The sequence below is a fragment of the Musca vetustissima genome, unplaced genomic scaffold (genome assembly GCF_032173495.1).
Source record: "Musca vetustissima isolate MV318-11 ecotype Yass unplaced genomic scaffold, APGP_CSIRO_Mvet_v1 utg107966, whole genome shotgun sequence".
Lineage (NCBI taxonomy): Eukaryota > Metazoa > Arthropoda > Insecta > Diptera > Muscidae > Musca > Musca vetustissima.
Genome location: NW_026883447.1, coordinates 1 through 25,388, shown reverse-complemented (window position 1 = coordinate 25,388; position 25,388 = coordinate 1). Strand labels below are relative to the sequence as shown.

At 35.2% G+C, this 25,388-nt stretch overlaps 1 protein-coding gene across 1 annotated transcript; it reads left to right on the top strand.

The window, feature by feature from the left end:
• Positions 1 to 1,563: 1,563 nt before the first annotated feature.
• On the top strand, positions 1,564 to 19,063 carry LOC133330311 (uncharacterized). Its single transcript, XM_061538757.1, has 9 exons — positions 1,564 to 2,517; positions 3,310 to 3,872; positions 3,929 to 4,167; positions 7,112 to 7,611; positions 7,678 to 8,044; positions 8,112 to 8,304; positions 17,984 to 18,668; positions 18,772 to 19,005; positions 19,055 to 19,063. The coding sequence occupies exons 1-9, from the start codon at positions 1,564 to 1,566 to the stop codon at positions 19,061 to 19,063; spliced, it is 3,744 nt and encodes a 1,247-aa protein (XP_061394741.1).
• The last annotated feature ends 6,325 nt before the right edge of the window (positions 19,064 to 25,388 follow it).

Here is a 25,388-nt window from a genome sequence, read left to right as displayed (position 1 = left end):
ATAAGAACTCAAAGTACCAAATTTCAGCGAATTCGGTTGAAAATCACGCTCAAGAACCTCAAAATAACGAAAATTGGGGGGTACCCTTATATGGGAGCTATGCCTAAACGTGGACCGATATAGCCCATCTTCGAACTTGACCTGCCTGCAGACAAAAGACGACTCTATGCAAAATTTTGGTGCTCTCAATTTCTCAATCTCAATTCGTTTAGACGCTAGAGTGATTACAACAGACAGACGGACATGCTTAGATCGCCTTAGAATTTTACGCTGATCAAGAATATATATACTTTATGGGGTCGGAAATGATTATTTCGATGCGTTACAAACGGAAAAACAAAACTAATATACCCTCCATACTATGGTGGAGGGTATAAAAAAAACTTAGATTATATAAAATCCGCCGACGAATTATTGGAAAACATATTATTATTTTCATATTGGCAATATAAGTTATAATTCAACCTAGATTTTTCCATAGTTCATATATCGCTTTTATTTCAAGAGGGTGTAACAAATTCGATCCAGCTGAACTAAACGACCTTTGCACTTCGACCTTTGCACTGTCGAAAACTTTTCAAAAAAAAAAAAAAAAACTCATCAATGACTGTCAACATAGTGAAATATTTCTCAAAGCCTACATATCCATCATATTAAGAAACCGCAATGTCTATGAGGACTTTTGTACTTGCTGATAACACTGACTAGGATGTACCTTTCAAATTTAAATTTGATAACAAAAATGACGTATTAAAAATGTGCAAAACTTGAAATATTAAATTGTGCACAAAAATAGCCATATAACAGAATATAAAAGAGAAAATATGCAGAAGAGGGTCTTCAGATTTTTTTTATTTTTAGATATCGTACTTATGACATATTTTAGATATTGGGGAGGAAATGAAATGTTAAAAATTATAAATCAAAGGTTAAAATATTTCAAAACATTTAGTGCGGGATTTGTCTTGAAATACGAATATTACATCAGTCATGGCTAAAATCGAGCTTATCTACAAAATATTGATCTTATTCTGATAGCACACAAACCACTAATAAATGTCATCATTGTTGATATTGAAAATAAGCATTGTCATTAATTTAGAAATAGAAAAAGAGGCAAACGCGTCGAAGAGAACCACCAGAGAGACAGAGAGTATAACTATATCTTAGATCGTATTCTGATAATTTCACTATTCACTACCAATGGAAATGCTAAGCGACTGGTGGCCACTTCAAACAAACTTGATAATACTATACCATATGCTGTACCTGTTGTTTTTCCAAGAACACGCTCTCAATTTATCGCCAAATTACTCAAAGTGATCGTGGTGTGTTTGTTTTTTAGCTATACATATCTATGAAATGCATATAACCGAAAAATTAGTTAATCGCTTCTCCACAGTAGTGAGTGTGTAGTGAACCGTGAAGGTTGTTTCATTCCAATAGTTACGAATATCATTTTTCCGATTTCTGTTCATCAGCCGTTGATTTGAAATTATTTTCTCTTAGTATTCAATAGAAATTATTTGTGTTCAGATTCGGTTTTGTTTGGTTTTTTATATTATGGGTTTACGCAATTCAAAACATGATCCCAAGAGTTATGATATAGCTCCTGTTGTATCGGATAAAGATTTCAGTTACAAGAAAACACCCCGGCCATTGCCAGAAATTAAATTACCCTCACTAACAGTTACACCTGAAACTCCCAGTGAAGAGGAACCACAAAGTGTCACTACAAATAATGAAGAGGTAACTCAGGAAGAGCCAACTGCAACCAAGGAACAGCTACAAGTACCTGTCGTAACCTCTGCTGTAGACAATGAAGAGACAAAAACTGAAGAAGTTCCCAATCCCCACATTCCCGCTTGGGTGAACCAGACAAATATCCAACCTTTGCTAATGAAACAATATCCCAATTTCAATGAAATTGTTTCGTTCAAAGCACAACCCGCCTTAGCTGCTGGTGAAAATTATGCCACACTTATGTTGCGCGTCTATGTCACGATCAGCCTTTTGGATGGCACCACCAAAGATTTATCGTACATGTTAAAGGTCGCCCACGACAACAAGGATATGCAACAAATGTTGCAACATATGAACTTCTTCCAAGTTGAAAATGCCACCTACAATGACGCCATACCCGAAATGGAAGAAATGTATCGTAAGGCTGGTGTTGATGTTTCCTTTGGCCCACAGGCCTATCGCATGGCTGAAGAGGCTCCCGCCGATTTTTATGTTCTATTGCAAGATTTGGGACCTCTACACTATAAGAATGCCAATCGTTTGGAATGTTTAGATACAGAACATACAGAGGCGGTTCTACGCAAAATGGCTCTATTCCATGCGGCATCAGCTGTTCGTGTGTTCCGGAAGGGAGAATTTCGGGAGGAGTTTAAGCGTGATTTGGATTCGCCAATTAGTCGCGGATTTATACAACAAATGTTCGGTTCATTCAAGAAACCATTTTTGGATTGCATCAAACTTTACGAGAATGGTGAACAATATTATGATGCGATGGTAAGTAGAGATGTTAAAGGATAACAAGTAAAAAAGATAGTAAGTTCGACCCGGCCGAAGTTTTTATACCCTCCAAAATGAGGATGACAATCAAATTATTTAAAATAAGGACATTACGTTTGAAAAACTTGTCCAAAATCCCCAGAATACCGAATATTGGGGGTCAGTATTAATAATTTTTGGTACGGAGATGTGCTATACAATGAGAACCCAAAACACCAAATTACAATCAATTCGGTTGGAAACGTGTCCAAAATCTGCAGAATACCGAATATTGGGGCGTACCGTTATATGAGGGCTACACCAAAACATGGACCGATATATCCCATTTGCAATACCAAACATCCTAGGAGTACTAGCAATGTATGTCAAAATTGCAGAGCTCTAACTTTTTTGATAGCCCTAGCCGTGCTCATATTTCAAGGGTAAAACACCTCAAAGCATGTTGACGAGGCTCGCATATAAAAATACCAGGTCAGGTTACATAACCCCAAAATAGACATTTTAAATGTCCTCACCAAATTCTTCAAACTATTTATCTATAATTTGGCATATCTGATATGTCAAGGTGTTAAAAAAATCCTCCCAATGAATCAACCATAATTTCGAGTTATGGAATGAGCAGGAACCTCCTTGCAATTGTACACCAGATTATTTGTAAGGGTATAAAAATTGAACTCGGCCAAATTTAACGAAATGTCTATATATTTTTGTAATTTAATCTATTTTTTTCCATTATTTCTGTCCTATCTTTCCTTATAATTCTAAAATCGCTGTCTTTATTACTTTTAGGAATTTTTCTTCGATAACTGTGTTGAAGAATTCGTACAAATGCGTAAAGTAAATCCCGACTTCTTCAATTGTCTCAATCACGGCGATTCGTGGTCCAATAACATCCTCTTCAAATACGATGACCAAGGCAAACTGGTGGATTGTCTATATGTTGATTTCCAAAATACCAATTACGGCTCTCCAGCTCAAGATTTCCTATATTTTATGATCTCTTCAACACAAGCTGATATTAAAGTGGATAAATTTGAATATTTTGTACAATACTATCATCAGCATTTGGTGGAAAATTTAAATTTATTAGCCTATCCTAAAGAGAAAATTCCCAGCTTGAGAGAATTTAATAAACAGATAATTACCTATGGTTCGTGGGCCACGGTGACTGCCTTCTTGACCATGGGAATTGTGTTGTTGGACCCAAGCGATGATGCTAAATTCGAAAATCTCATGGGCGACGAAAAAGAGAGTGTGGACTTTAAGAAGCTGGCGTACTCGAATCCACGTTATATAACACATATTAATAAGGTGTTGCCATGGCTAGCTCATCATGGTTATTTGGTGCCAAAGTAGGTATTAGAAATAAAATTTAGAAGAATATTTCATAAAAAAAATATCATTGTAGATTTGTTACCAAAGAAGTTGTTGAAACTGTAACTGCCTCTGTACCTGAACCAGAACCTAAGCAAGATCCCTCCACCACCCACCCCGAATGGTTAAACGAAAAATATTTCGAAGATATTCTTCGTGGCGAATTTGAAAATTATCAACAAATTGTAAAATTCAAAGTCAGCCCAGCAACAAATACCGGAGATAACTATTCATCGATAATGTTAAAGACTGATATCGATATCGAGCTAAAAGGTACGTGAGAACATTTCTAGGCGATCGTAATGGAACTTTTTATTTGTTTGAAGAATGGGGTACATTCTTATATCTATTGTATTTGTTATTTATGTGCTAATACGTTTATACTGGCCGATATGAACGGTATCAGAAAGTGCGGACATTGATAACGAGGTAATATTTTGAAGCGTGCCCCAGGTGACAGTAGATATTTGTCGGCTTTATTATTTTTTGATAAGATAGGTGTTTGATTTCTTTATTTTTTCCAATATGTAGATGGTCTATAAACTTTGCAATAAAATAATGAGGTACAGAAATTTTAATTGTTAATTGCTGCATTTATAATTGTGCAGATGTTGGTAATGCTATTTATACTCGTACACTATAAATAGGTTGTGTAAAAAATAGCACGAAATGAAATCAATTCTACAGAATCATAAAAATTGAAACCATAAAGGTTTATAAGGACCGTGGTAAAATAAATTACATCAAACCTCCTCCAAGGGACTATATGTAAAAAATGGACCTAATTGAGCAACCGTGGCATAAATGCACAAATTTTAATAATTTGGTACACTATTTATATGAAATCGGATGGAAATATATATGGAAGCTATTTCTAAACCTGAACCGGTTTCAACAAAACTTCGCATACATCGGATAAATATTGAGAGTTTGGTGCAATATTCACTTAAAATCTGACGAATATATTAGGTTCTCGAAAAAGAAATACATTATGAAAATGTCGATAAAATCGGAGAAATGATCGGAGTTGACCGGTATGTTAGCAGTCGTAACATCGCCCAGAAACTAGAAATCGAAAAAACTGCTTTAAACCATTACATCTGCGAAGCGTTGTCCAAACGGAATGAGATAGACACATGGTGACTGGAGATGAGAAATGGATCACATACGATAACCCTGTGCGAACAGGATCGTGGTCAAAGAACGGTGAAGCACCTCAAACGGTGGCCAAACCAGGACTAACGGCCAGGAAGGTTCTGCAATGCATTTGGTGGGACTGGAAGGGGATTATTTATTATGAATTGTTTCCATATGGCCAAACGCTAAATTGTGATCCCCACTGTCAACAACTGGAACGTTTGAAGATAGCAATTGACCAGAAACGGCCAGAATTGACCAACAGTAGAGGTGTCGTGCCACCCAGTGACTCGCGAGAAACTTCGGGAGCTTGGTTGGGAAGTTTTAATGCATCCGCCATACAGTCCGGACTTGGCACCAAGCGGCTATTATCTCTTTCTTGCACTGCAAAAAAAAATGGTATCTAGGAAGGATTGTAAAGAACGACTACTACAGTTTTTTGCAAAAAGAGAGCAGGAGAGACGCATTATGAGATTACCAAAAAATCATACAAAAAAGGTTCTTATTTGGCTCAAATCGGACATTCCGATATATATTCCAAACTAATATATATGGGAGCTATATCAACGCTTTCCAAAATAGTGTCTCAATGGGACGAATATTGGGAGTTTCGTGCACTATTTAGATAAAAGCGGACGAAAATATATATTGAAGCTATGTCTCACATACACATACGTACGTCTATCTGTAACCAACACAGTTCTCTGTACAAAATTGTGTTTGAATCGGAAAAATATTGGAAGTTCGGTGCACCAAATACCTAAAATCGGTAGAAAATATATATGGGAACTATATTTAAATCTGAATCGATTTCAACAATACTTCACATGCATCAAACTGGGTTTAATTCAGTCGCAGTCGGACAAATATTAAGCGTTTGGTGCACGAATTACCTAAAATCCGACGAAACTATATATGGGAGCTATATCTAAATCTGGATCGAATTTCTACAATTTCAATAGGGTTTGTCCTCGGGCCAAATAAGTGACTTGTGCCAAATTTCATTCAAGTCGGATTATAAATGCGACCTGTACATTGTTTACAATTTAACATGGACGAACAGATATGCATAACTCGAACCATGGGTCTATCTCGTTTTCTGTTACAAAACTTATGCACAAAGACATATTACCCTGTACCTCAGTGTGATGAAGGGTGTAAAAAGACTCATAAAGGTTCAAGATAGAAGGAGGGTGTGTTATACAATCACAAATACTCGGGAATAGCCACAAACATAGATAAAATTGTTTTTCTTCGTGAACTGTAGAGTTGTCAGAAGAAAAGTTCATCGCGGCCTAAACTCAAAACTCTGACCTATGGCAAATTTGTCCTTCTGGGTGCTTAATATGAGTCGTTTATTATAAAAGCGGTTTAAGTCCATATTTTCTCACATTGAGATATTTAAAGGTTTGGGATTGATGTGTTTCAAAAATATTGTTGACTTTGTGTCCTTAAACATGATAGATCATATAACGTAAAAACGTGAAAAATGGACTTAACAACATTTAAATAAACGACGACGATAATGAGCTCTATCTTCCGTGTCGAAGAACTTTTTCCACCTCAAAACATTATTGTTGTAGGCTGCAACAGCATCTTCTGACACCGTGCAACTATTATGTGCGGGAATTAAAACAAGTCATTGGATCAGAGCTGTATGGTGGATGGTTAATCAATTCCACGTATTGGCTGGTCAAAATGGACTGCTTTCAGCCGATTGTCTTCTATAGTTCGTTTTACGAATTCCTCGTCAGGCAAACAAATTCTTATATACCGCTCAGATCCCGCGCAGCTCAGGCGGAGAAATCACCTGAACACTTTTCTCAAGAAATAGGTTAGATTTGGCATGACTTCGAAGGCCCACACCATCGAGTGTTGTTTCAATTCGATTATATACACAAAAACCTGTGACGATCTTACAAACCTTTTTTACCTCAATCGTAATCCGTGGCCCCCAATAATACAAAACCTTTACTGATGTGAAGTTCAAGGTCCCCATATTATATATATATATATATATATATTCACCTCTCTATCTGAAATGGACTATTTGCCTACCTCTACCCCCTTCTCATTTCAGACAACACCCAACATGTCGTTTCGTATATGGTAAAAATCCCTCCAAAAGGCGATGAAGCAGTGGCCATGCTCAATTTCTTGGGAACATTTAAAAAGGAGATAATTGCTTATAATGATATTATTCCAAAACTGGAAACTATTTTCAAAGAAAAGGCCAACGCTGATGTGGTCTTTGGGCCAAAAAGTTATAAACCCGTCGTGGACAATGGTGTCCAGACATTGATATTGGAGAATTTACGTACCAAAGGATTTAAAAATGCCGATCGTTTACAAGGACTGGACCTGACACACACTTTAGAGGTTCTAAAGAAAATTGCTCAATTCCATGCTGCCTCGGCTTGCCTGTTTGAGGCTGAAGGTCATTATCCGGAAATCTTTGAACGTTCCGTCTATCAGCCAGAATTCAAAGAACAGCATTTGGCTAAATTTGGAGATTTCTTTAATGTATTCTTGGATTGCTGTAAACAGTACGATGGACATGAGGAATATATTGAACATTTGGTAAGAACATAAAAAATATTTTTAAGGTTCGAATGAATATAATAAGATTTATTATTATTTCTTTAGAAAAATTACTGCCATAACTCCTATGACAGTCTTGTGAAAACATTTACACCAGATTTTAACAAATTCAATGTTTTGAATCATGGCGATTGCTGGGTCAACAACATCATGTTCCAATACAATGACAAGAATGAAATTGCCAACACCTATTTCGTCGATTTCCAATTGATGTGCTATGGATCGCCAGCATATGATCTCTACTATTTCCTGCTTTCGTCAACACAATTCGAATTGAAACTGGAATCTTTTGAATATTTCATCAGTTTCTATTATGACAATTTGAAGGCATCATTGGAGTTGCTGAAATACCCCAAGGACATTCCAACTTTGAAGGATTTACATGTTGATCTCTTGGAACATGGTCTATTTGGTAAGAATTTTTAAAATTTTTATTTTTGGGTTTTCAGTGATTACCCTAAATTTCTTTTTATTTTTAGCTCCATATGCCTCAATAGGAGTTATGACTGCCGCTCTCTTGGATCCCACAGAAAATGCAAGTTTAGAGACAATGTTGTCGAACGGCGAAGATTCGAATTCATTCAAAAGAAAAATGTATTTGAATTCACGTTATCGTAAACATGCCGAATCCGTATTTCCCTGGATGGTGAGACGTGGTCTATTGGAATTGATGTAAGTAGGATGGGATGTGAATGTTCCGGTTTTTTATGTGTAAATATGTTTGTAGATTTATAGGCTTATTACTACCCACTGATTGTAAATAAATGATTAAGTAAATGAAAAAATAGCTATTATAAATAATTTACAATTGTTTTGCTTCTAGATGGATAATATATTAATTAGTCAATTATTTTAAAGATTAAGAAGTTATGACATGTATCTACTACTACAAACATTTCCGAACTACACATATCTAGTAAGGTAGATATCAATATAAGATGGATCGATATTATCATAGCCAACTCCAAATTTGGAACATAAATTAATGTATTATAATAAATCTAAATTATATACTAGTGGATCTAGAACCTCGCAGAAGTTAACACAGGAAAGGGGATGTGGGTTGAATGGTGCTTTTTAAGCTTTTGTGGACTAATACGACTTTTCTATCAAATTTGTTTCGAATTGAAAATTCAGATATGCTTCAATATCGACCATAAAGTTGTGACGTTGAGCTTATATAAAACTGTAAGGAAATGATGAAAATCGGACGTGTATGACTATAGAATACCCTATCCACTATGTGGAAAGTTAGAGGGGTTCCCAAAATTCAACACTAAATGCAAATAATTTTAGACTCAAATCGGCCATAAACACGTTTGGTGTGTCATACTTAAGTTACATGAAATCAGATGATAATATCGACGCTTCCGAAGAATAGTATGCTAAGTCTGAAAAGTGAGTTTTTCAGTAGAAGCTTTCAAAGTATGGAAGTTTCTTGAATCTTACGTGCCATGCTAAATACATTTTCGCTTATAACTTTGGTTTGGATTGGCCGATGATTACCAAAATTTCAGAGAATTGAAATTAAGGACCGTAGTATCTAAAAACGTGAAGAACTTTAAAACATGCTAAGTCGACTTAGCATACTATGGTTCGGAGGCGTCGATATGTATGAAAGCTTTATGCAAATCTGAACTGATTTTAACAAAACAATCATTAAAACATGTGGTTGAGTTCGTATTTACAAACATTGATCTATATGAACAATTTTTGAGGAGAAGTATCTCCATTACCAAGAATCTGGAATGACAAATAGGGTCTTCTCACTTAGAACATGAGACAAAATACCGATAATGGACGGGATATGCCAAAGCATGGACTTAAGGAATCATTTCTGTGCAGATGTATGTCAGCCTTCAAACTCTCGGTATGACAGATTCAGTTGGAATATAAACAAAAAACCATCAAAATACCGAAAATCGGACGGGACCTTTATGTGAGGACTATGACAGAGCATGGACCTATAATGATTACTATCTGCATAGATTTTTTCTTCCAAAATTCCAGTATACCAGATTACAGCCCTTCAAAATACGAAAAATTAGGAGGTGACGGTATATGGAAGCTATATCAAAACTTGGACACCATTTGCAATACCAAACATCCTAGGATTAATAGCAATGTCAGTGCAAAATTTCAAAGTTCTACCTTATATATTGCGATCTTTCGGACGAAATGTGTGTACTATATAGATATTTGACCTAACTTAAAACTACACATACAATCGGACAAACTTTAGGTTTTTGGTACACCATTTATATGAAATCGGATGAAAATATATGGAAGCTTTATTTATATGGAACGATTTCAACAAAACTTCACGTACGTCAATTTGAGTAATTTCAGTACGCTGTGGAGAATTTGGTCTCAATCAGACAAATATTGAGAGTTTGGTTCACCATATAGCTTAAATCAGATGAAACTGTAGATGGTAGCTATTTCTAAATCTCAATCTATTTCAATTAAACTTCGCACTTAACTTCTGGACTTAATGCATTACTCTGTGCAAAATTTGGTATCAATCGGTGTTTGGTGCACCATTTAGCTAAAATCGGACGAAATTATAGTAAACTAGCTGAAACCGTGGCGCTTCGCCGGCCCTACTAAAGTTATTAACATTGGATAGTTAACGTCGAAAACTATTTGTAGGTATATCGTAGTGAAATATCAGTAATAACTTCGTAGCAGCCGGTCTATGTATTAGTATATTTGATTCTATTCTATAGATTACAAATACATTTTTAAATAATCTCTGAATAACGGTGGTAATATTAACAAGTGAAAAGCGTTAAGTTCGGCCGGGCCGAACTTTGGATACCCTCCACCATAGATATACTGACAGGTACTTGAAATGAAAATATAGGGAAATTACCAAAAAGTGGACCTATATCGAAATTTCCACAAACCGGTTATGTAAACCAAAATGTAAACTATAAAACAAATTTCAGAATTTTTTAATGGACAATTAATTATACCCACATCTTTATGGATAATGAGGGTGTATACACTTTGACACGGTTAAAATGGTTCTAGACCCCATGTTTCTTTGGACCAAATTTGTTTCAGAAAATTTTGATATCATCCAAACTTTGGCCATCTTATTATTTCTTTCAAACATGGTTCAAGTTCGAAGATGGGGAATGTCGGTCCACTCCTTCTGGTACCTCCCACACAGGGGCTAGGTATAAATACGGGTTATAGTTCATATATAGTTCATTATCGAACCTTACGTTCTAGTTTTTTATCTCAATATCCTCCGCTGGTGATATGATACAACAGAGTCTTAGAACCAAACCCAAAACGCAGAACTAATTGCATAACTATTTCAACATAAACCAGTAAGGAAAGTAGTAAAGTCGGACGGGGCCGACTATATGATACCCTTCACCACTATGGGTATATTAAACAGGACTATTAGCATGAAATTGGATGAAATAAAATATGTGATATTTATCTAAATGTGAATCTACCTAGATCTATCCATAAAGTAGGTAAATCGACTTCAAACAAATATAAATAGGTCATCCGTTGGGCTATTTCTGTACTTCTAGAAAACGCAACTATATAATTTTATGCTCAATTTTGTACGATGTGCAAAATTTGATGTCAATCTGACTAACATGAGAAGTTTGATGCCCCATTTACTTGAAATCGGGCGAAAATATATATGGAAGGTCTATCCAAATATTAAGCGATTTCAAACAAACTTGTCACAGATTAGGTTATACTAATTTCAGAACGTTTTGTTCCTATTGGTTTCTTCAATCTATAATAAAAGGGAGCTATATCTAAATCTGGACCGATTTTCACGAAACAATGCAGACATCACTCTAGGCTCAATTCAGTACGTTATGCCAAATTTCGCGCAAATCGAGGGATATATAGGCACTTTGGTGCACCATTTACATGAAATCGAACGAAACTATATATGGGAGCTATATCTAAATCAGGACCGATTTTCCTGAAACTTGGCAGACATCATTCTAGGCACCATTAAGTACGTAATGCCAAATTTCGTGCAAATCGAAGGATATATAGGGACTTTGGTGCACCATGTACATGAAATCGGAAGAAACTATATATGGGAGCTATATCTAAATCTGGACCGCTTTTCTCCAAACTTGGCAGACATCATTCTAGACTCAATTCAGTACGTTATGCCAAATTTCGTGCAAATCGAAAGATATATAGGGACTTCGGGGCACCATTTACATGAAATCGGACGAAACTATATATGGGAGCTATATCTAAATCTGGACCGATTTTCACGAAACTTGGCACACATCATTCTAGACCTAAATGATTAGGCTGTACCAAATTTCGTGCAAATCGAAATATATATAGGGACTTTGGGGAACCATTTACATGAAATCGGACGAAACTATATATGGGAGATATATCTAAATCAGGACCGATTTTCATGAAACTTAGCAGACATCATTCTAGGCTCAATTACGTACGTTATGCCAAATTTCGTGCAAATCGGATGATATATAGGGACTTTGGTGCACCATTTACATGAAATCGGACGAAACTATATATGGGAGCTATATCTAAATCTGGACCGATTTTCTCGAAAGTTGGCAGACATCATTCTAGGCTCAATTCAGTACGTTATTCCAAATTTCGTGCAAATCGAAAGATATGTAGGGACTTTGGGGCACCATTTACATGAAATCGGGCGAAACTATATATGGGAGCTATATCTAAATCTGGACCGAATTTCTCGAAACTTGACAGACATCACTTTAGGCTTAATTCAGTACGTTATGCCAAATTTCATGCAAATCAAAAGATATATAGGGACTTTGGGGCACCATTTACATCGGACGAAACTATATATGGGAGCTATATCTAAATCTGGACCAATTTTTACGAAACTTGGCAGACATCATTCTAGACCTAAATGATTAGGCTGTACCAAATTTCGTGCAAATCGAAAGATATATAGGGACCGTTTACATTAAATCGGTTAAATATATATATGAGAGCTATATCTAAATCTGAACCGATTTTTCCCAATTTCATTAGGGTTCGTCCTTGGGCCAAATAAGTCACCTATGCCAAATTTCATCCAATTCGGATCATAAATGCGACCTGTACTTTGTTTACAATTTAACATGGACAGACAGACGGACAGACGGACGGACATACATAAATCGACTTAGAAAGTGATTCTATGCATATTCTCAAAAGGAACCATGGGTCTATCTCGATTATTTTTGCCTGTTACAAACATATGCACAAAGACATAATACCCTGTACCACAGTGTGGTGAAGGGTATAAAAAGGGGGTTAAATGGGGACTACCCCAAAAAGGGGGTGCATATTATTATTTTTTTTTTGTAGGGAAATTTTTTACCATATACGACTACAAAATACAAAATTTCAGCGAATTCGGTTGAAAAACGTGCTCAAGAACCTCCAAATAGCGAAACTTGGGGGTACCCTTATATGGGGGCTACCAGAAAAATTGGACCTATATTTATAATTTTTGGTGGAGATATTTGGAACCCAATAAGAACCAATTGTACCAAATTTCAGCGAATTCGGTTGAAAAACGCGTTCAAGACCCCAAAATACCGACATTTGGGGGGGTACACTTATATGGGGGCTACCAGAAAAATTAGACCTATATTTATAATTGTTGGTGGAGATATTTGGAACCCAATAAGAACCAAATGTACCAAATTTCAGCGAATTCGCTTGAAAAACTCGCTCAAGAACCCCAAAATACCGACATTTGGGGGTACCCTTATAAGGGGACTACCAGAAAAAATGGACCTATGTTTATAATTTTTAGTGGAGAGATTTGTTACCCAATAAGAACTCAAAGTACTAAATTACAGCCTATTCGGTGGAAAACTACGATCAAAACCCCCAAATTACTGAAAATTAGAGGGTACCGTTATATGGGGGCTACTAGAAAAAATAGACCTATATGAATAATTTTTTGTGGAGATATTGGGAACCCAATAGCGACTCAATGTACCAAATTTCAGCGAATTCGGTTGAAAAACGCGCTCAAGAACCCCAAAAGACGACTTTATGCAAAATTTTGGCGCTCTATCTTAATTCGTTTAGACGCTAGAGTGATTACAACAGACAGACAGACAGACGACAGACGGACATGCTTAGATCGTCATAGAATTTTACGCTGATCAAGAATATATATACTTTATAGGGTCGGAAATGATTATTTCGATGCGTTACAAACGGAAAAACAAAACTAATATACCCTCCGTACTATGGTGGAGGGTATAAAAACAAATTTAGCTTGACTTTTCTAATCAGTTGTAAAAAATTCTATGACGATCTAAGCATGTCCGTCTGTCTGTTGTAATCACTTTGCATAGAGTCGTCTTATGTCTGCAGGCAGGTCAAGTTCGAAGATGGGCTATATCGCTCCACGTTTAGGCATAGCTCCCATATAAGGGTACCCCCAAATTTTCAGTATTTTGGGGTTTTTGAGCGCGTTTTTCAACCGAATTCGCTGAAATTTGGTACATTGGGTTCTTTTTGGATACCAAATTACTCCACCAAAAATTATAAATATAGGTCCACTTTTTCTGGTAGCCCCCATTTAACGGTACCTCCAAATTTTTAGTATTTTGTGGGGGTTTGACCGGATTTTTTCACCGAATTGGATTCTCTCCACCAAAAGTTATAAATATAGGTCCATTTTTTCGGGTAGCCCTCATATAAGGGTACCCCCAATTATCAGTATTTTTTGGGGTTCTTGAGCCCGTTTTTCAACCGAATTCACTGAAATTTGGTACGTTGAGTTCTTATTGCGAAGGAAATCTCTCCACTAAAAATTATAAATATAGGTCCATTTTTTTCTGGTAGCCCCCATATAAGGGTACCCTCCAATTTTCGGTATTTTGCGGTTCTTGAGCACGGTTTTCAACCGAATTCGCTGTAATTTGGTATTTTGTAGTCGTATATTGTAACAAATCTCCCACCCAAAAATTATTAACATTCACCCCCTTTTAGGGATAGTCCCCTTATAACACCCTTTTTATTTTAAAATAGTTAGCTGATTTTTTCCGGGTGTTGGGGTTATCCCATATAGCTGTATTTCACCATAGTAGGGGGTTATTCGGTAGACGAAATTTTCAGTTCATACCCCACATAGTATGGAATTTTAAATCGATTTAGTCGATTTAGCCATATGTTGTAATCATTTTTATCTCGGAGGATATCGACATAAAAACTAAAACGTGAGGTTTGAGAATGAACTGTATCGACCCGCATTTAGGACCAGGTCCTATATAAAACATCCTACCTATTTAATATTTAGCGTAATGGTATTGGGATTGAAAACTAAAATATTAACTTGGAACTTGAGTTACATCAGCCCTTAATTAGGCCTAACCCCTTACACAATGTTGTCAATATTGGTCCAGCTTTAGTATGCCTCATATATAATTTTGCCCTTTAAATTGGAGTATTTTCAGGATTTTATACACATGTTTTAAAGTACCATGCTTTAATAATATATGTCAACATTTTAGGGTTTTGAGATTTTAGGAAAACCCCCATTGAAATTGCTGAATTTTCTATTTGGTTCACAACAATCCATTGGAAGAATTATCCTTATATGTATGTTCCTTATGTATTCATTTCAAAAAATTTTCAGTATTTCTATGGTGGAGGGTATCCAAAGTTCGGCCCGGCCGAACTTAACACTTTTTTACTTGTTTATGTCTGTATTCTCAACTATTTCCCCATGATATGATTGGGATCCCTTTCTCATTCCGATTAATATCGCTTGTGTATTTTCGTGTATTTCATTGCCAAGAAAAATTCACAATAATGTATTATCACATCATCGAACCTAGATATATTATTCTTATTCTTAAGAAACCAGGATGAAGTCCGAAGATAGGATTTGTCGCATTTGATTTAGTCATTTCCTCTATACATCCTCGAAATATATTAGCTATGATTTTTCATTTTACACAAATTTTATTCCAATATGTTGATAATGGAACAGCAGACGTTAGCGGAGTTACTGAGCTGGTGGTTTTTATCATTACTGATAATAGCAAAAAAGGACCAAAAATGATGAATCGAACATTATCGATTTGGACCAATTTTGTTAATTCCTGGTCACTTAAGATTAGTATGTATCTGCGTATTATACAAATTTGTATGAGCCGATTTATTTAAGATATTCAAATATATGCATAGAAAATGAATATTAGTTCAGAGGTATGATTACTGTTGATGCTATAATTCCTCGTCATCGCGGAATTTTCGAAGTTTATCTTGCTTTTTATCTTACTTACTTGGGTTGGCATGATTTACTGCGAAAATTTTAGTAAAATCTATTTAGCGGTTTTTGTGTCATTAACCAAAAGAGTTTCCATTTTCTACATTTAGATTAATTAAATGCAGTGAGGAGTACATTTCTCCTATTGTACCACGCCAATTTTTATAGGGATGATGCGTATTTACTACCAAGTTACTCAGACAAATTTTGAAATGGGAATCTGTAACCCTTCTTAAGATATAAGCTTAGAAAATGAATATTAGTTCAGATGTATAATTCCTTTCGATGCGATAACTCCTCATCCACGCGAAATTTGGGAAGTTTTTATAGCCTATATTATTTTCCTCGGATGGCATGACGTGCGGTAAAAATCTCAGTAAAATCTGATCAACGGTTTTTGAGTCTATAAACAAAACATTTTTATTTCCTACATGTAGATTATTTAAGTGTAACGGAGAGTGCATTTCCACCGATCTTATCTCGCTCATATTTTTATGAATAATGTGTATTCACACCTACCATATACAGATAAATTCTGAAGGCGTTATCTGTAACCGTTCTTAAGATATACGCATATTACATGTTCAGAAAATTTGAGGTATGTTTACTCTTGATGCTATAACTCCGCATCCACGCGGAATTTTAAAAGTTTATATAGCCTATGTTACTTTCAGGGCATGCTCCGACATACAGTGTAAATCTCATTAAGATCTGTTCAGCGGTTTTTACGTCTATCGGTAACATACAAACAAACAAATTTTTTTCTATTTCATATATATAGATCTGAACTGATTTCAGTAAAACTTCGCATACATTAATCTGTACGTAAAACTTTACGCTGGGCAAAATTTGATTTTAATCAAACAAACTTTGTGCATTTGGTGCACCATTTACATAAAATCGGACATACTATATATGGGAGCTATATCAAAATCTGAACCCATTTCCACTAAACTTAACATATTTCAATCTGTACTGATTTCAGTTGGACAATTCTTGAAATTTTGGTGATCTGTTTAGGTAAAATCAGACGAAAATATATATGTGAGCTATATTTCAATCTGAAGAATTTTTTTCTAATTTTATAGGGCCAAATATGTGACTTGTGCGAAATTTCATTCAAATCGGATCAGAAATGAGACCTGTTCTTTGTTTACAGTTTATTTGGACAGACGGACGGATCGGTGGACATGCATAATACAAAGACAAAGACATAGTACCCTGTACCACAATGTGATGAAGGGTATATAAATCTACTGTGGGTTGTAAAACCCATAATTGTCAATTGAGACTATTTTTGCCAAAAATCCAAAATTGCCTAAAAACTTCATTGTATATCGTACTAAATGCATTAAAGTACCCATTTAGTTTGCATGCCAAAATTTATCTTTAATTTTAATTTTACTGCATACTTTATGGCCACATTTAAAATATGCTCTTGAAAAATTATAATGCAGTGTTTAAATTCTCAACCATTTAAATACTCTTCAAATTATCAGTAGTAAAGACACAAACCAGTGACCACACACTTGAAATGTTGTTGTTGCTGTTTGGGCAATTTAATACTTGTTATTTCAATTCTGCAGTATATCAGTCGGTAATACTGTCTTTCATATCTATAAGGGCTATTCATAATATCTGTAATTTGGGGCCAAACTAACTTTAAAATGTCTCACATTTTAGTTTTGTTTGACCCAAATATGGGTACATTTTAAGAGTTGTGTGCCTGTCCGTATATTAATTATAAATAGTAATCAATGTATAGGTCACGATTATGGACCGATCCTCTTTTGGACTATGGTACCAAATGTTCTAAAAAATAATTTTTGTTAGTTTTTCTACCACAATTAAAATTCGAATACAACGAAAGGATGTGTGTTTTGCTTCGTATCGGTAAAATATTCCCAAAAGTTCTATATGTAACTCGTTTACAGGGTACCTGGACAATATCGGCCCACAATCAAAAGCACAACATTCTATAAAAGTAAAAATCGACTTAAATATTCAATTACGACTTCAAATTATTTTTAAATATTTTGTCTCATATTTAATTAAATTATCTCTTTTTAGAATTGAAACACCACAACTGAAAATGAAACAAGTTAAAGTTCCTTCCTGGATTGACGCAGAACATTTTGAAGATATTATAAATTCTGATTTTCCCGATTTCGAAAAGATTACCAATATCACTGCCAACTCAGCTACCAAATCTGGTGATAATTATGCCTCTAGCTTGCTAAGAGTAAAAGTTGATGCCTTGCTAAAGGACGGCAGCAATGTTACCAAATCATATATCCTCAAATTCCCACTCGCATCTGAAGAAGAAAATGACATGGTTTCCGTATGGAATTTCTTTAAAAAAGAAATACTTATGTATACAAAATATTTACCAGAATTTGAAGAATTATATTCGAAATATAATTGTAAAGTACATTTTGGACCTAAGGCATATAAATTCAGCAAAGATGTTGGTACCGATGTGATAATTATGGAAGATCTCTCTGAGAGTGGTTTTAAATGTGGCAACCGACGTGAAGGTTTGGACATGACTCATACCCAATTGGTCCTTACCAAATTGGCTCAATTCCATGCTGTATCGGCCAAATATGTTGAAGTGAATGGTCCCTTCCCAGAACAACTGCACAAAGGTATCTACACCGAAGAAAGTCGAGCAATGTTTGAACTCATCGATAGGAAAAAGTTTGCTGCATATTTCAATGAGTTCGAGAACAATGAGGGGTATTTGGATAAAGTGGTAAGTTTTGTGATTAAAATATTAAAATATACAATATTTCTAATATTTTGAGTAACAAATGTTTAATATTAATAATTTCAAATAATTATTTTACTTATTTCAGCCCACTCTCTTAGATAATATGATTGATATAAGTATTCGCTTAGGCCAGGTTGATCCAACAGAATTCAATGTTCTGAATCATGGTGATAGTTGGCTAAATAATATCATGTTTAAACACGATGAAACCGGCCAAATTGAGAATACCTATTTTGTTGATTATCAAGTCTGCAAATACGACTCACCAGCCCAGGATCTCTGGTACTTTATAATGTCTTCAACAGAACAATCAATAAAGGTAGATAGTTTCGATTATTTCATCCGTTATTATCATGAACGATTGGTAGAACATTTGAAAATGTTGGAATATGCTGGATCGATACCATCGTTAAGTGAATTACATCAAGTGATGCTGAAATATGGTTACTTAGGTAAGTTGTTATAATATTTTTTTTTTTTTCATTTCACACCGATTCTTATAATTTGTTTGTATTATTTTCATATAGGTTTCAATACCACATTTGGTACAACCGCTGTATGTCTTTTAGAATCTAATGAACATGCCAATTTGGCAAACTTTTCTGCTGATACACCCGAAGGCAAAAAATTCCGTGATGATTTATTTTTGAATTCGAAATTTAAGGCCAATGCAGCCATTGTTTTCCCATGGCTGGAAAATCGGGGATGTTTGGATTTATAAATGAACAATTAAAAATAATTTATTTATTGTAAGATTAGTTCTAATTATGATATATTCTATATCTATTCAATATACACAAAACCGAATTTTTTCATGAATTTATTATGTCAAAATATTAAAATATTTCACATTTTAAAAAAAAAGTATACATGTATCATTATTTTTAATGAAAAAAATTATATGTAATAAAAATCACTAATCTAAACCAAAACCAAGAAAATATTTCCAATAAATACATTTTATTAAAAAACAAGTGAAAAAGCGTTAAGTTCGGCAGGGCCGAACTTTGGATACCCTCCACCATAGTTATACTGACAGATACATGCAATGAAAATATAGGGAACATACCAAAAAGTGGGGATATATCGATAATTATACAAACCGATTAATGACCGGTATATGCCAATTTTGAACCCAATATTCTAATTGTTTATCTCAATTCTTTCCTTCAGGAGGTATCACTATATTGAGGAGATGCCTAAATGTCTGCCGATATATTTCATTATTGTTAGAGATGGGCAGTGGGTAAATACCCAAAGGATAAATACCCGGTAAATTGGGTAAATACCCATTTGTGGGTATTTATTTGGGTATTTACTATATTGAATCGGTAATACAACATCTTCCACCCTATTTCCGGATTTCTGTTATCAAATCGATTTAGAATGAATAGTTTTACGATACTTTAAAGACGTGGGTAAAAACTTGGGTAAATACTCGAGTTTTTACCCAAAATTTGGGTATAAACTCATTAACTGCCGAACCACTTGACATAGGCGGCCAAAATTTTGCACACATGTTTCTAATGTCAAAGCAAATATAGAAATCCAACATGGGGTCCCTGGGTCCAAGTTTTGATATAGCCCCCATATAACCGTATCTCCCGATTTAAGGTATTTTTAGCCTATTAGACACATTTTAAGGCCAAATTGGCTGTAATTTTGCACAGAGTGTTCTTTTTGAGTACCAAATGTCCATGCAAAATTTTATGTTTGTAGGTCCACGTTTACTGGTAGCCCCCATACAAAGGTACCCCTATTTTGAGTATTTACCCAAAAATTGGCGGCCAAAATTTTGCACACATGTTTCTAATGACAAAGCAAATATAGAAATCCAACATGGGGTCCCTGGGTCCAAGTTTTGATATAGCCCCCATATAACCGTATCTCCCGATTTAAGGTATTTTTTGCCTATTAGACACATTTTACAACCAAATTGTCTGTAATTTGGCACAGAGTGTTCTTTTTGGGTACCAAATGTCCATGCAAAATTTTATGTATGTAGGTCCACGTTTACTGGTAGCCCCCATACAAAGGTAGCCCTATTTTGAGTATTTACCCAAAAATTTGGTATAAACTCACTAACTGCCGAACCACTTGACATAAGCGGCCAAATTTTGCACACATGTTTCTAATGACAATATAGAAATCCAACATGGGGTCCCTGGGTCCAAGTTTTGATATAGCCCCCATATAACCGTATCTCCCGATTTAAGGTATTTTTTGCCTATTAGACACATTTTACAAACAAATTGGCTGTGATTTGGCACAGAGTGTTTGTAGCAGCCACATGTTTATTGTATTATTTTTATTAATTGTTATTTTGTATTAAATGCGAAAGTTTGATTAACATTATAATTTTTATTATTTTATTGTGTAACTATTTTCGACACTTATTGTAATAATTATTTACTCTTCGCATGTTCTAATTTATCACTCAAAATATTCTTTCAGTACTCAAAAGAGTTTTCGTTTAAATGCTTAATCAATACTCACTCATTTAAATAATCCTACTCTCTTTTTTCTAATTATTGTTCAACGCTCATTTTTACCTATATAAATCAGAACAATGTCTAATTTAAATTCATTCCTGTTTAACTGTTGACGAATAAACATCATTCCCAAAACTAAGCGGAGTGTTTCTTTTTATTCTACCCCTCAGTTAATAGATTTTGGAAAATAATCCAGCTTAGACGTTCATCGTCCGGTTGGGATTTTTTTCAATAAATATAATTTATTATATTATAAGAAAGATTATGATCCAGCTTTTACGTTAATCGTTTGGCCTGGGATCTAATCCAAAATATAATATAATTAATTATTTTTATTACTGAGAAGGGACTAAGGATACCCCCTTCTACACTGGCGCCCAACGAAATTGTTTAAAAAGCTGAAAATTGTTAAAAAATATCAATTTTGCTTTACATTAAAAACATAAAGCATAAAACGGGGTGATATAGTCAAATAGTGTGGCTAGACCAAAACCTACCAAAGCACTGTTTCGCTGCAATCGCATTAGGAGAAACCAACATTGTCGCTGTCACAGCATCATTTGTGCAGTTTGTTAACAATCACTTCGAGGAGTTCTCAAAATTGCAGTCGTTATCGCTGCTGTCATCACTGTTTGTTGTTGTTGTTGCTTACCACCGATCAACACGTGTCTCACTTTTATTGTTGTGTTGTTGTTGGCATTGCATTTACATCGCTACATCAGTTGTTGTTGTTAATCGTCACTCAACTGTTTCAATTCCATCGTCGTCATTGATCTCTCTAACATATTGTGTTATATTGGTTATTGGTTGTCACCTATTGTTGTTGTTGTTGCTCAGATCTCATATAATTGCTTGTCGCTCATCATCGTCTCCGTTTTCAACGAGAAACATTTCTGTTGTTGGCTCTGTTATCACAGAAGCAAGAGAGTTGTTGTTGCTGTTGCTAATAAATAAATTGCGTTCATCACCGTTGAGTGGAATCAGATAAACTCTTCTAAGAGAAAATCTTATTGTGATTCTTAACTGACTCCCACACTCTTGAGTGAAGAGCAGGGTTTCCCAATATCAAAATTAAGAATTTTTGGGGTATTTTAAAAATGATTAGAAGGAGTCCAAGAATTAACCCTTCGGTTGCTGAAAGCAACAATAATGCACCGTTAGAGCAGACCGTTACCACACCTCGCTCGACACATTCGATTGAAATAACCAATACAATTAACGGTACCAATGGAACAACTTCAGGATCAAATAACCACACACCATCGTTTGCTTCTGCATCATCTCAAGTACAGTCACAGGGTTTACCAAGAAATACCACTAGCAGCAACAGTGTTATGTCATCTAATGATTCCTCAGCAAATGCGTTCTCACAGGTCCAACAAAATATTGTATTGACTGATGTCCAATTTCAACAAATTTTAAGTGGTATATCAATTAACCAAGAGAAGAAAACGACATTCACTGGTTGCACTGCACGATTCTCTGGTGGACGAAACTCAACAAAAGTCGAGGATTTTATTGCAACAATCGAGGTCTATAAAGAAGCCGAAAATATATCTGAGTCTAGTGCTCTTAATAGTTTCCCCTTATTGCTAGAAGGTTATGCCTCGACATGGTGGCAAGGAGTTCAGGACGAAGCACGTTCATTTAAAGATGCAATAGAACTTCTTCGTAATGCATTTGCACCCGTAAAGCCAGATTGGAGGATATTCAATGACATTTGTCAAGAAAAGCAAAAGACATTTGAAACAACAGATGCTTTTGTATGTAGAAAAAGGAGATTATTTGCTCAGTTATCCGAGAAGCTGTCTGAAAAAACTATGATAGATATGTTATTTGGTCAGTTAAATTCTCAAATAAGAGGAGCTATATCTCGTACTAGCGTTAAAACGTTCCAAGAGCTTTTACAACAAGCTAGAGAAATTGAAATGAACATTTCAGAAAATAGGCAGGAGAACAAGGATGAAAAATCAAAACCACCACAATCCAATGAAAAGTCCTTCTTACGATGCACGTACTGTAGAAAGAAAAATCATCTAGCAGAAAACTGTTTCAAAAAGATTGAGGCTGAAAAGCATAAAAAAGTTAAGGCCAACGAGTCAAAATTAAATTGCTATGGATGTGGTATGGAAGGTTACTATCGTTCCAATTGCCCGAATTGCAACACGAAAAATGAACAGGAAAAGCCATTGGATTTTAATTCCCTACACACAACAATGGTTGGAAGTGATGTTCCTTTAGTGGATATTAATGTTTATGCTTTAAAAGGAGAAGCTTATTTTGACACTGCTGCCAGGACAAGTGTTGCAGGATTTCAATTATACCAAAAATTGCTCATGAGAGGAAATCAGTTTCAAAAAGTCAGAGCAGAAGTAATTTTAGCTGATGGTGTTCCACGATATGAACACGTTTTGTCTACTGTTGCAGATATAATTATTGGAAAGCGATTTAAAAAGATTCAATTTATATGTTTTCCTAATGCAACAAATAATAGGACTTTGCTCGGAATAGACTTCCTTAAGGAATGTGGAATTGTCTTGGACTTAGCTCAACATACATGGTATTTTAAGGACGATCCAAAGCAAATATTCCCATTTAAATCCAATCCGTCAAAATTAAGTATATCAATGGTTGAAAAGGTAAACGTAAGACCGAGCGAATTGAATGCATTTTTGGCTAATTTTGAAAAAGGAAATAATGACTATTCCCCAAAATCCATTAACAAAATTTTTGAAAATTCGGTTCCTGAAGGCATGGAGACTAAAAATAATGATGGGTTATTTCCACCTTTAAAAAGGACAAAATATCGCACTATTGCGATGAAGTGTTTGCGTCGCTCGAATTGAATTCGGTGGATATAAAACTTCGTGATTATGAAGGTCCACATTTAAATCATAATGAAAGGGAAGTTTTGAATGGTTTATTAATGTCTGAAAAGGACATCTTCAATGATATAAACGAACCCTTAACGCAAGTAGAACATTATATAAATACAGGAGAACGGGAACCAATATCAAATCCGCCGTATAGGATTTCCCCCCGTATGAAGGTGTTGTTAAAAAGTGAATTGGACAAAATGCTGAAAAATGGAATAATCGAAGAAACTGAATCCCCGTGGTCATTCCCAGTGGTATTGATTCCCAAAAAGGATGGAACTGTTAGATTTTGTGTCGATTATCGCCGTCTAAATGCGATCACTGTTACGGATACATATCCACTGCCGAGAATCGACGATCTGTTACATGCCGCAAAAACCACTCCATTTATGACAACTTTGGATCTTCGTTCTGGCTATTGGCAAATAAGAGTAGCAGAAAAAGATAAACTGAAAACGGCTTTTACCTCCCCATTTGGCATTTTTGTTTTCAATCGAATGCCGTTTGGTTTGAAAAATGCACCAGCGACATTTCAACGTCTCATCGACAAATTTAAAAATGGATTGCCGAATATATTGATATTAGCATATTTGGATGACATAATTATATGTTCTGAAGATTTTATGACTCATATATCCGATTTAAAACAAACGCTTCAGCGACTAAAATCATTTGGGCTATACCTTAATCGAGAAAAATGTTTCTTTTGTAAACCAGAAGTAAAATATCTGGGCCATATCTTAACAAGGAATGGACATAAAGTTGATACTGAGAAAACCGATGCAATAATGAAGCGTAGAAATCCCAGAAACTGCAAAGAGGTCCTATCATTTATGCAAACCTGTTCGTGGTATCGGAGATTTATTCCCTCTTTTGCAAATATAGCCAAACCATTGTCAGATTTGACTAAAAAGAATGCAGCATGGCATTGGGGTGAAAAACAACAAAATGCCTTTGATATGTTGAATAAATTGTTAACCTCCCCACCAATTTTGCAACAAGTTGATGAAAATATGCCTTTTATTTTAAAAACCGATGCAAGCAATTATGCTTTAGGGGCTGTTTTGATCCAGGGGGAGAAGGAGTTTGAAAGAACTATTGAATACGCCAGTCGTTTATTGCTTCCTGCAGAGAAAAACTACTCAACGACCGAAAGAGAAGCTTTGGCTATAGTTTGGGCCGTGGACAAGTTCAGAGGATATATTGAAGGTTCCGAAGTGTTGGTTAAAACCGATCATCAACCATTGAAGTGGCTGTTTAGCCTTAAAAGCCCCACTGGTCGTTTAGCAAGATGGGCATTGTTATTACAATCATTCAATATTAAAATAGAGTAT

What these genes read in the sequence shown, in the direction of transcription:
- LOC133330311 (XM_061538757.1), top strand. Translation starts at nt 1,564, where the DNA reads ATGGGTTTACGCAATTCAAAACATGATCCCAAGAGTTATGATATAGCT. An exon ending in TATCGATATCGAGCTAAAAG is followed by an intron (nt 4,168 to 7,111) that starts GTACGTGAGAAC and finishes TTCTCATTTCAG; the next exon opens with ACAACACCCAACATGTCGTT. An exon ending in CTTGGAACATGGTCTATTTG is followed by an intron (nt 8,045 to 8,111) that starts GTAAGAATTTTT and finishes TTTTATTTTTAG; the next exon opens with CTCCATATGCCTCAATAGGA.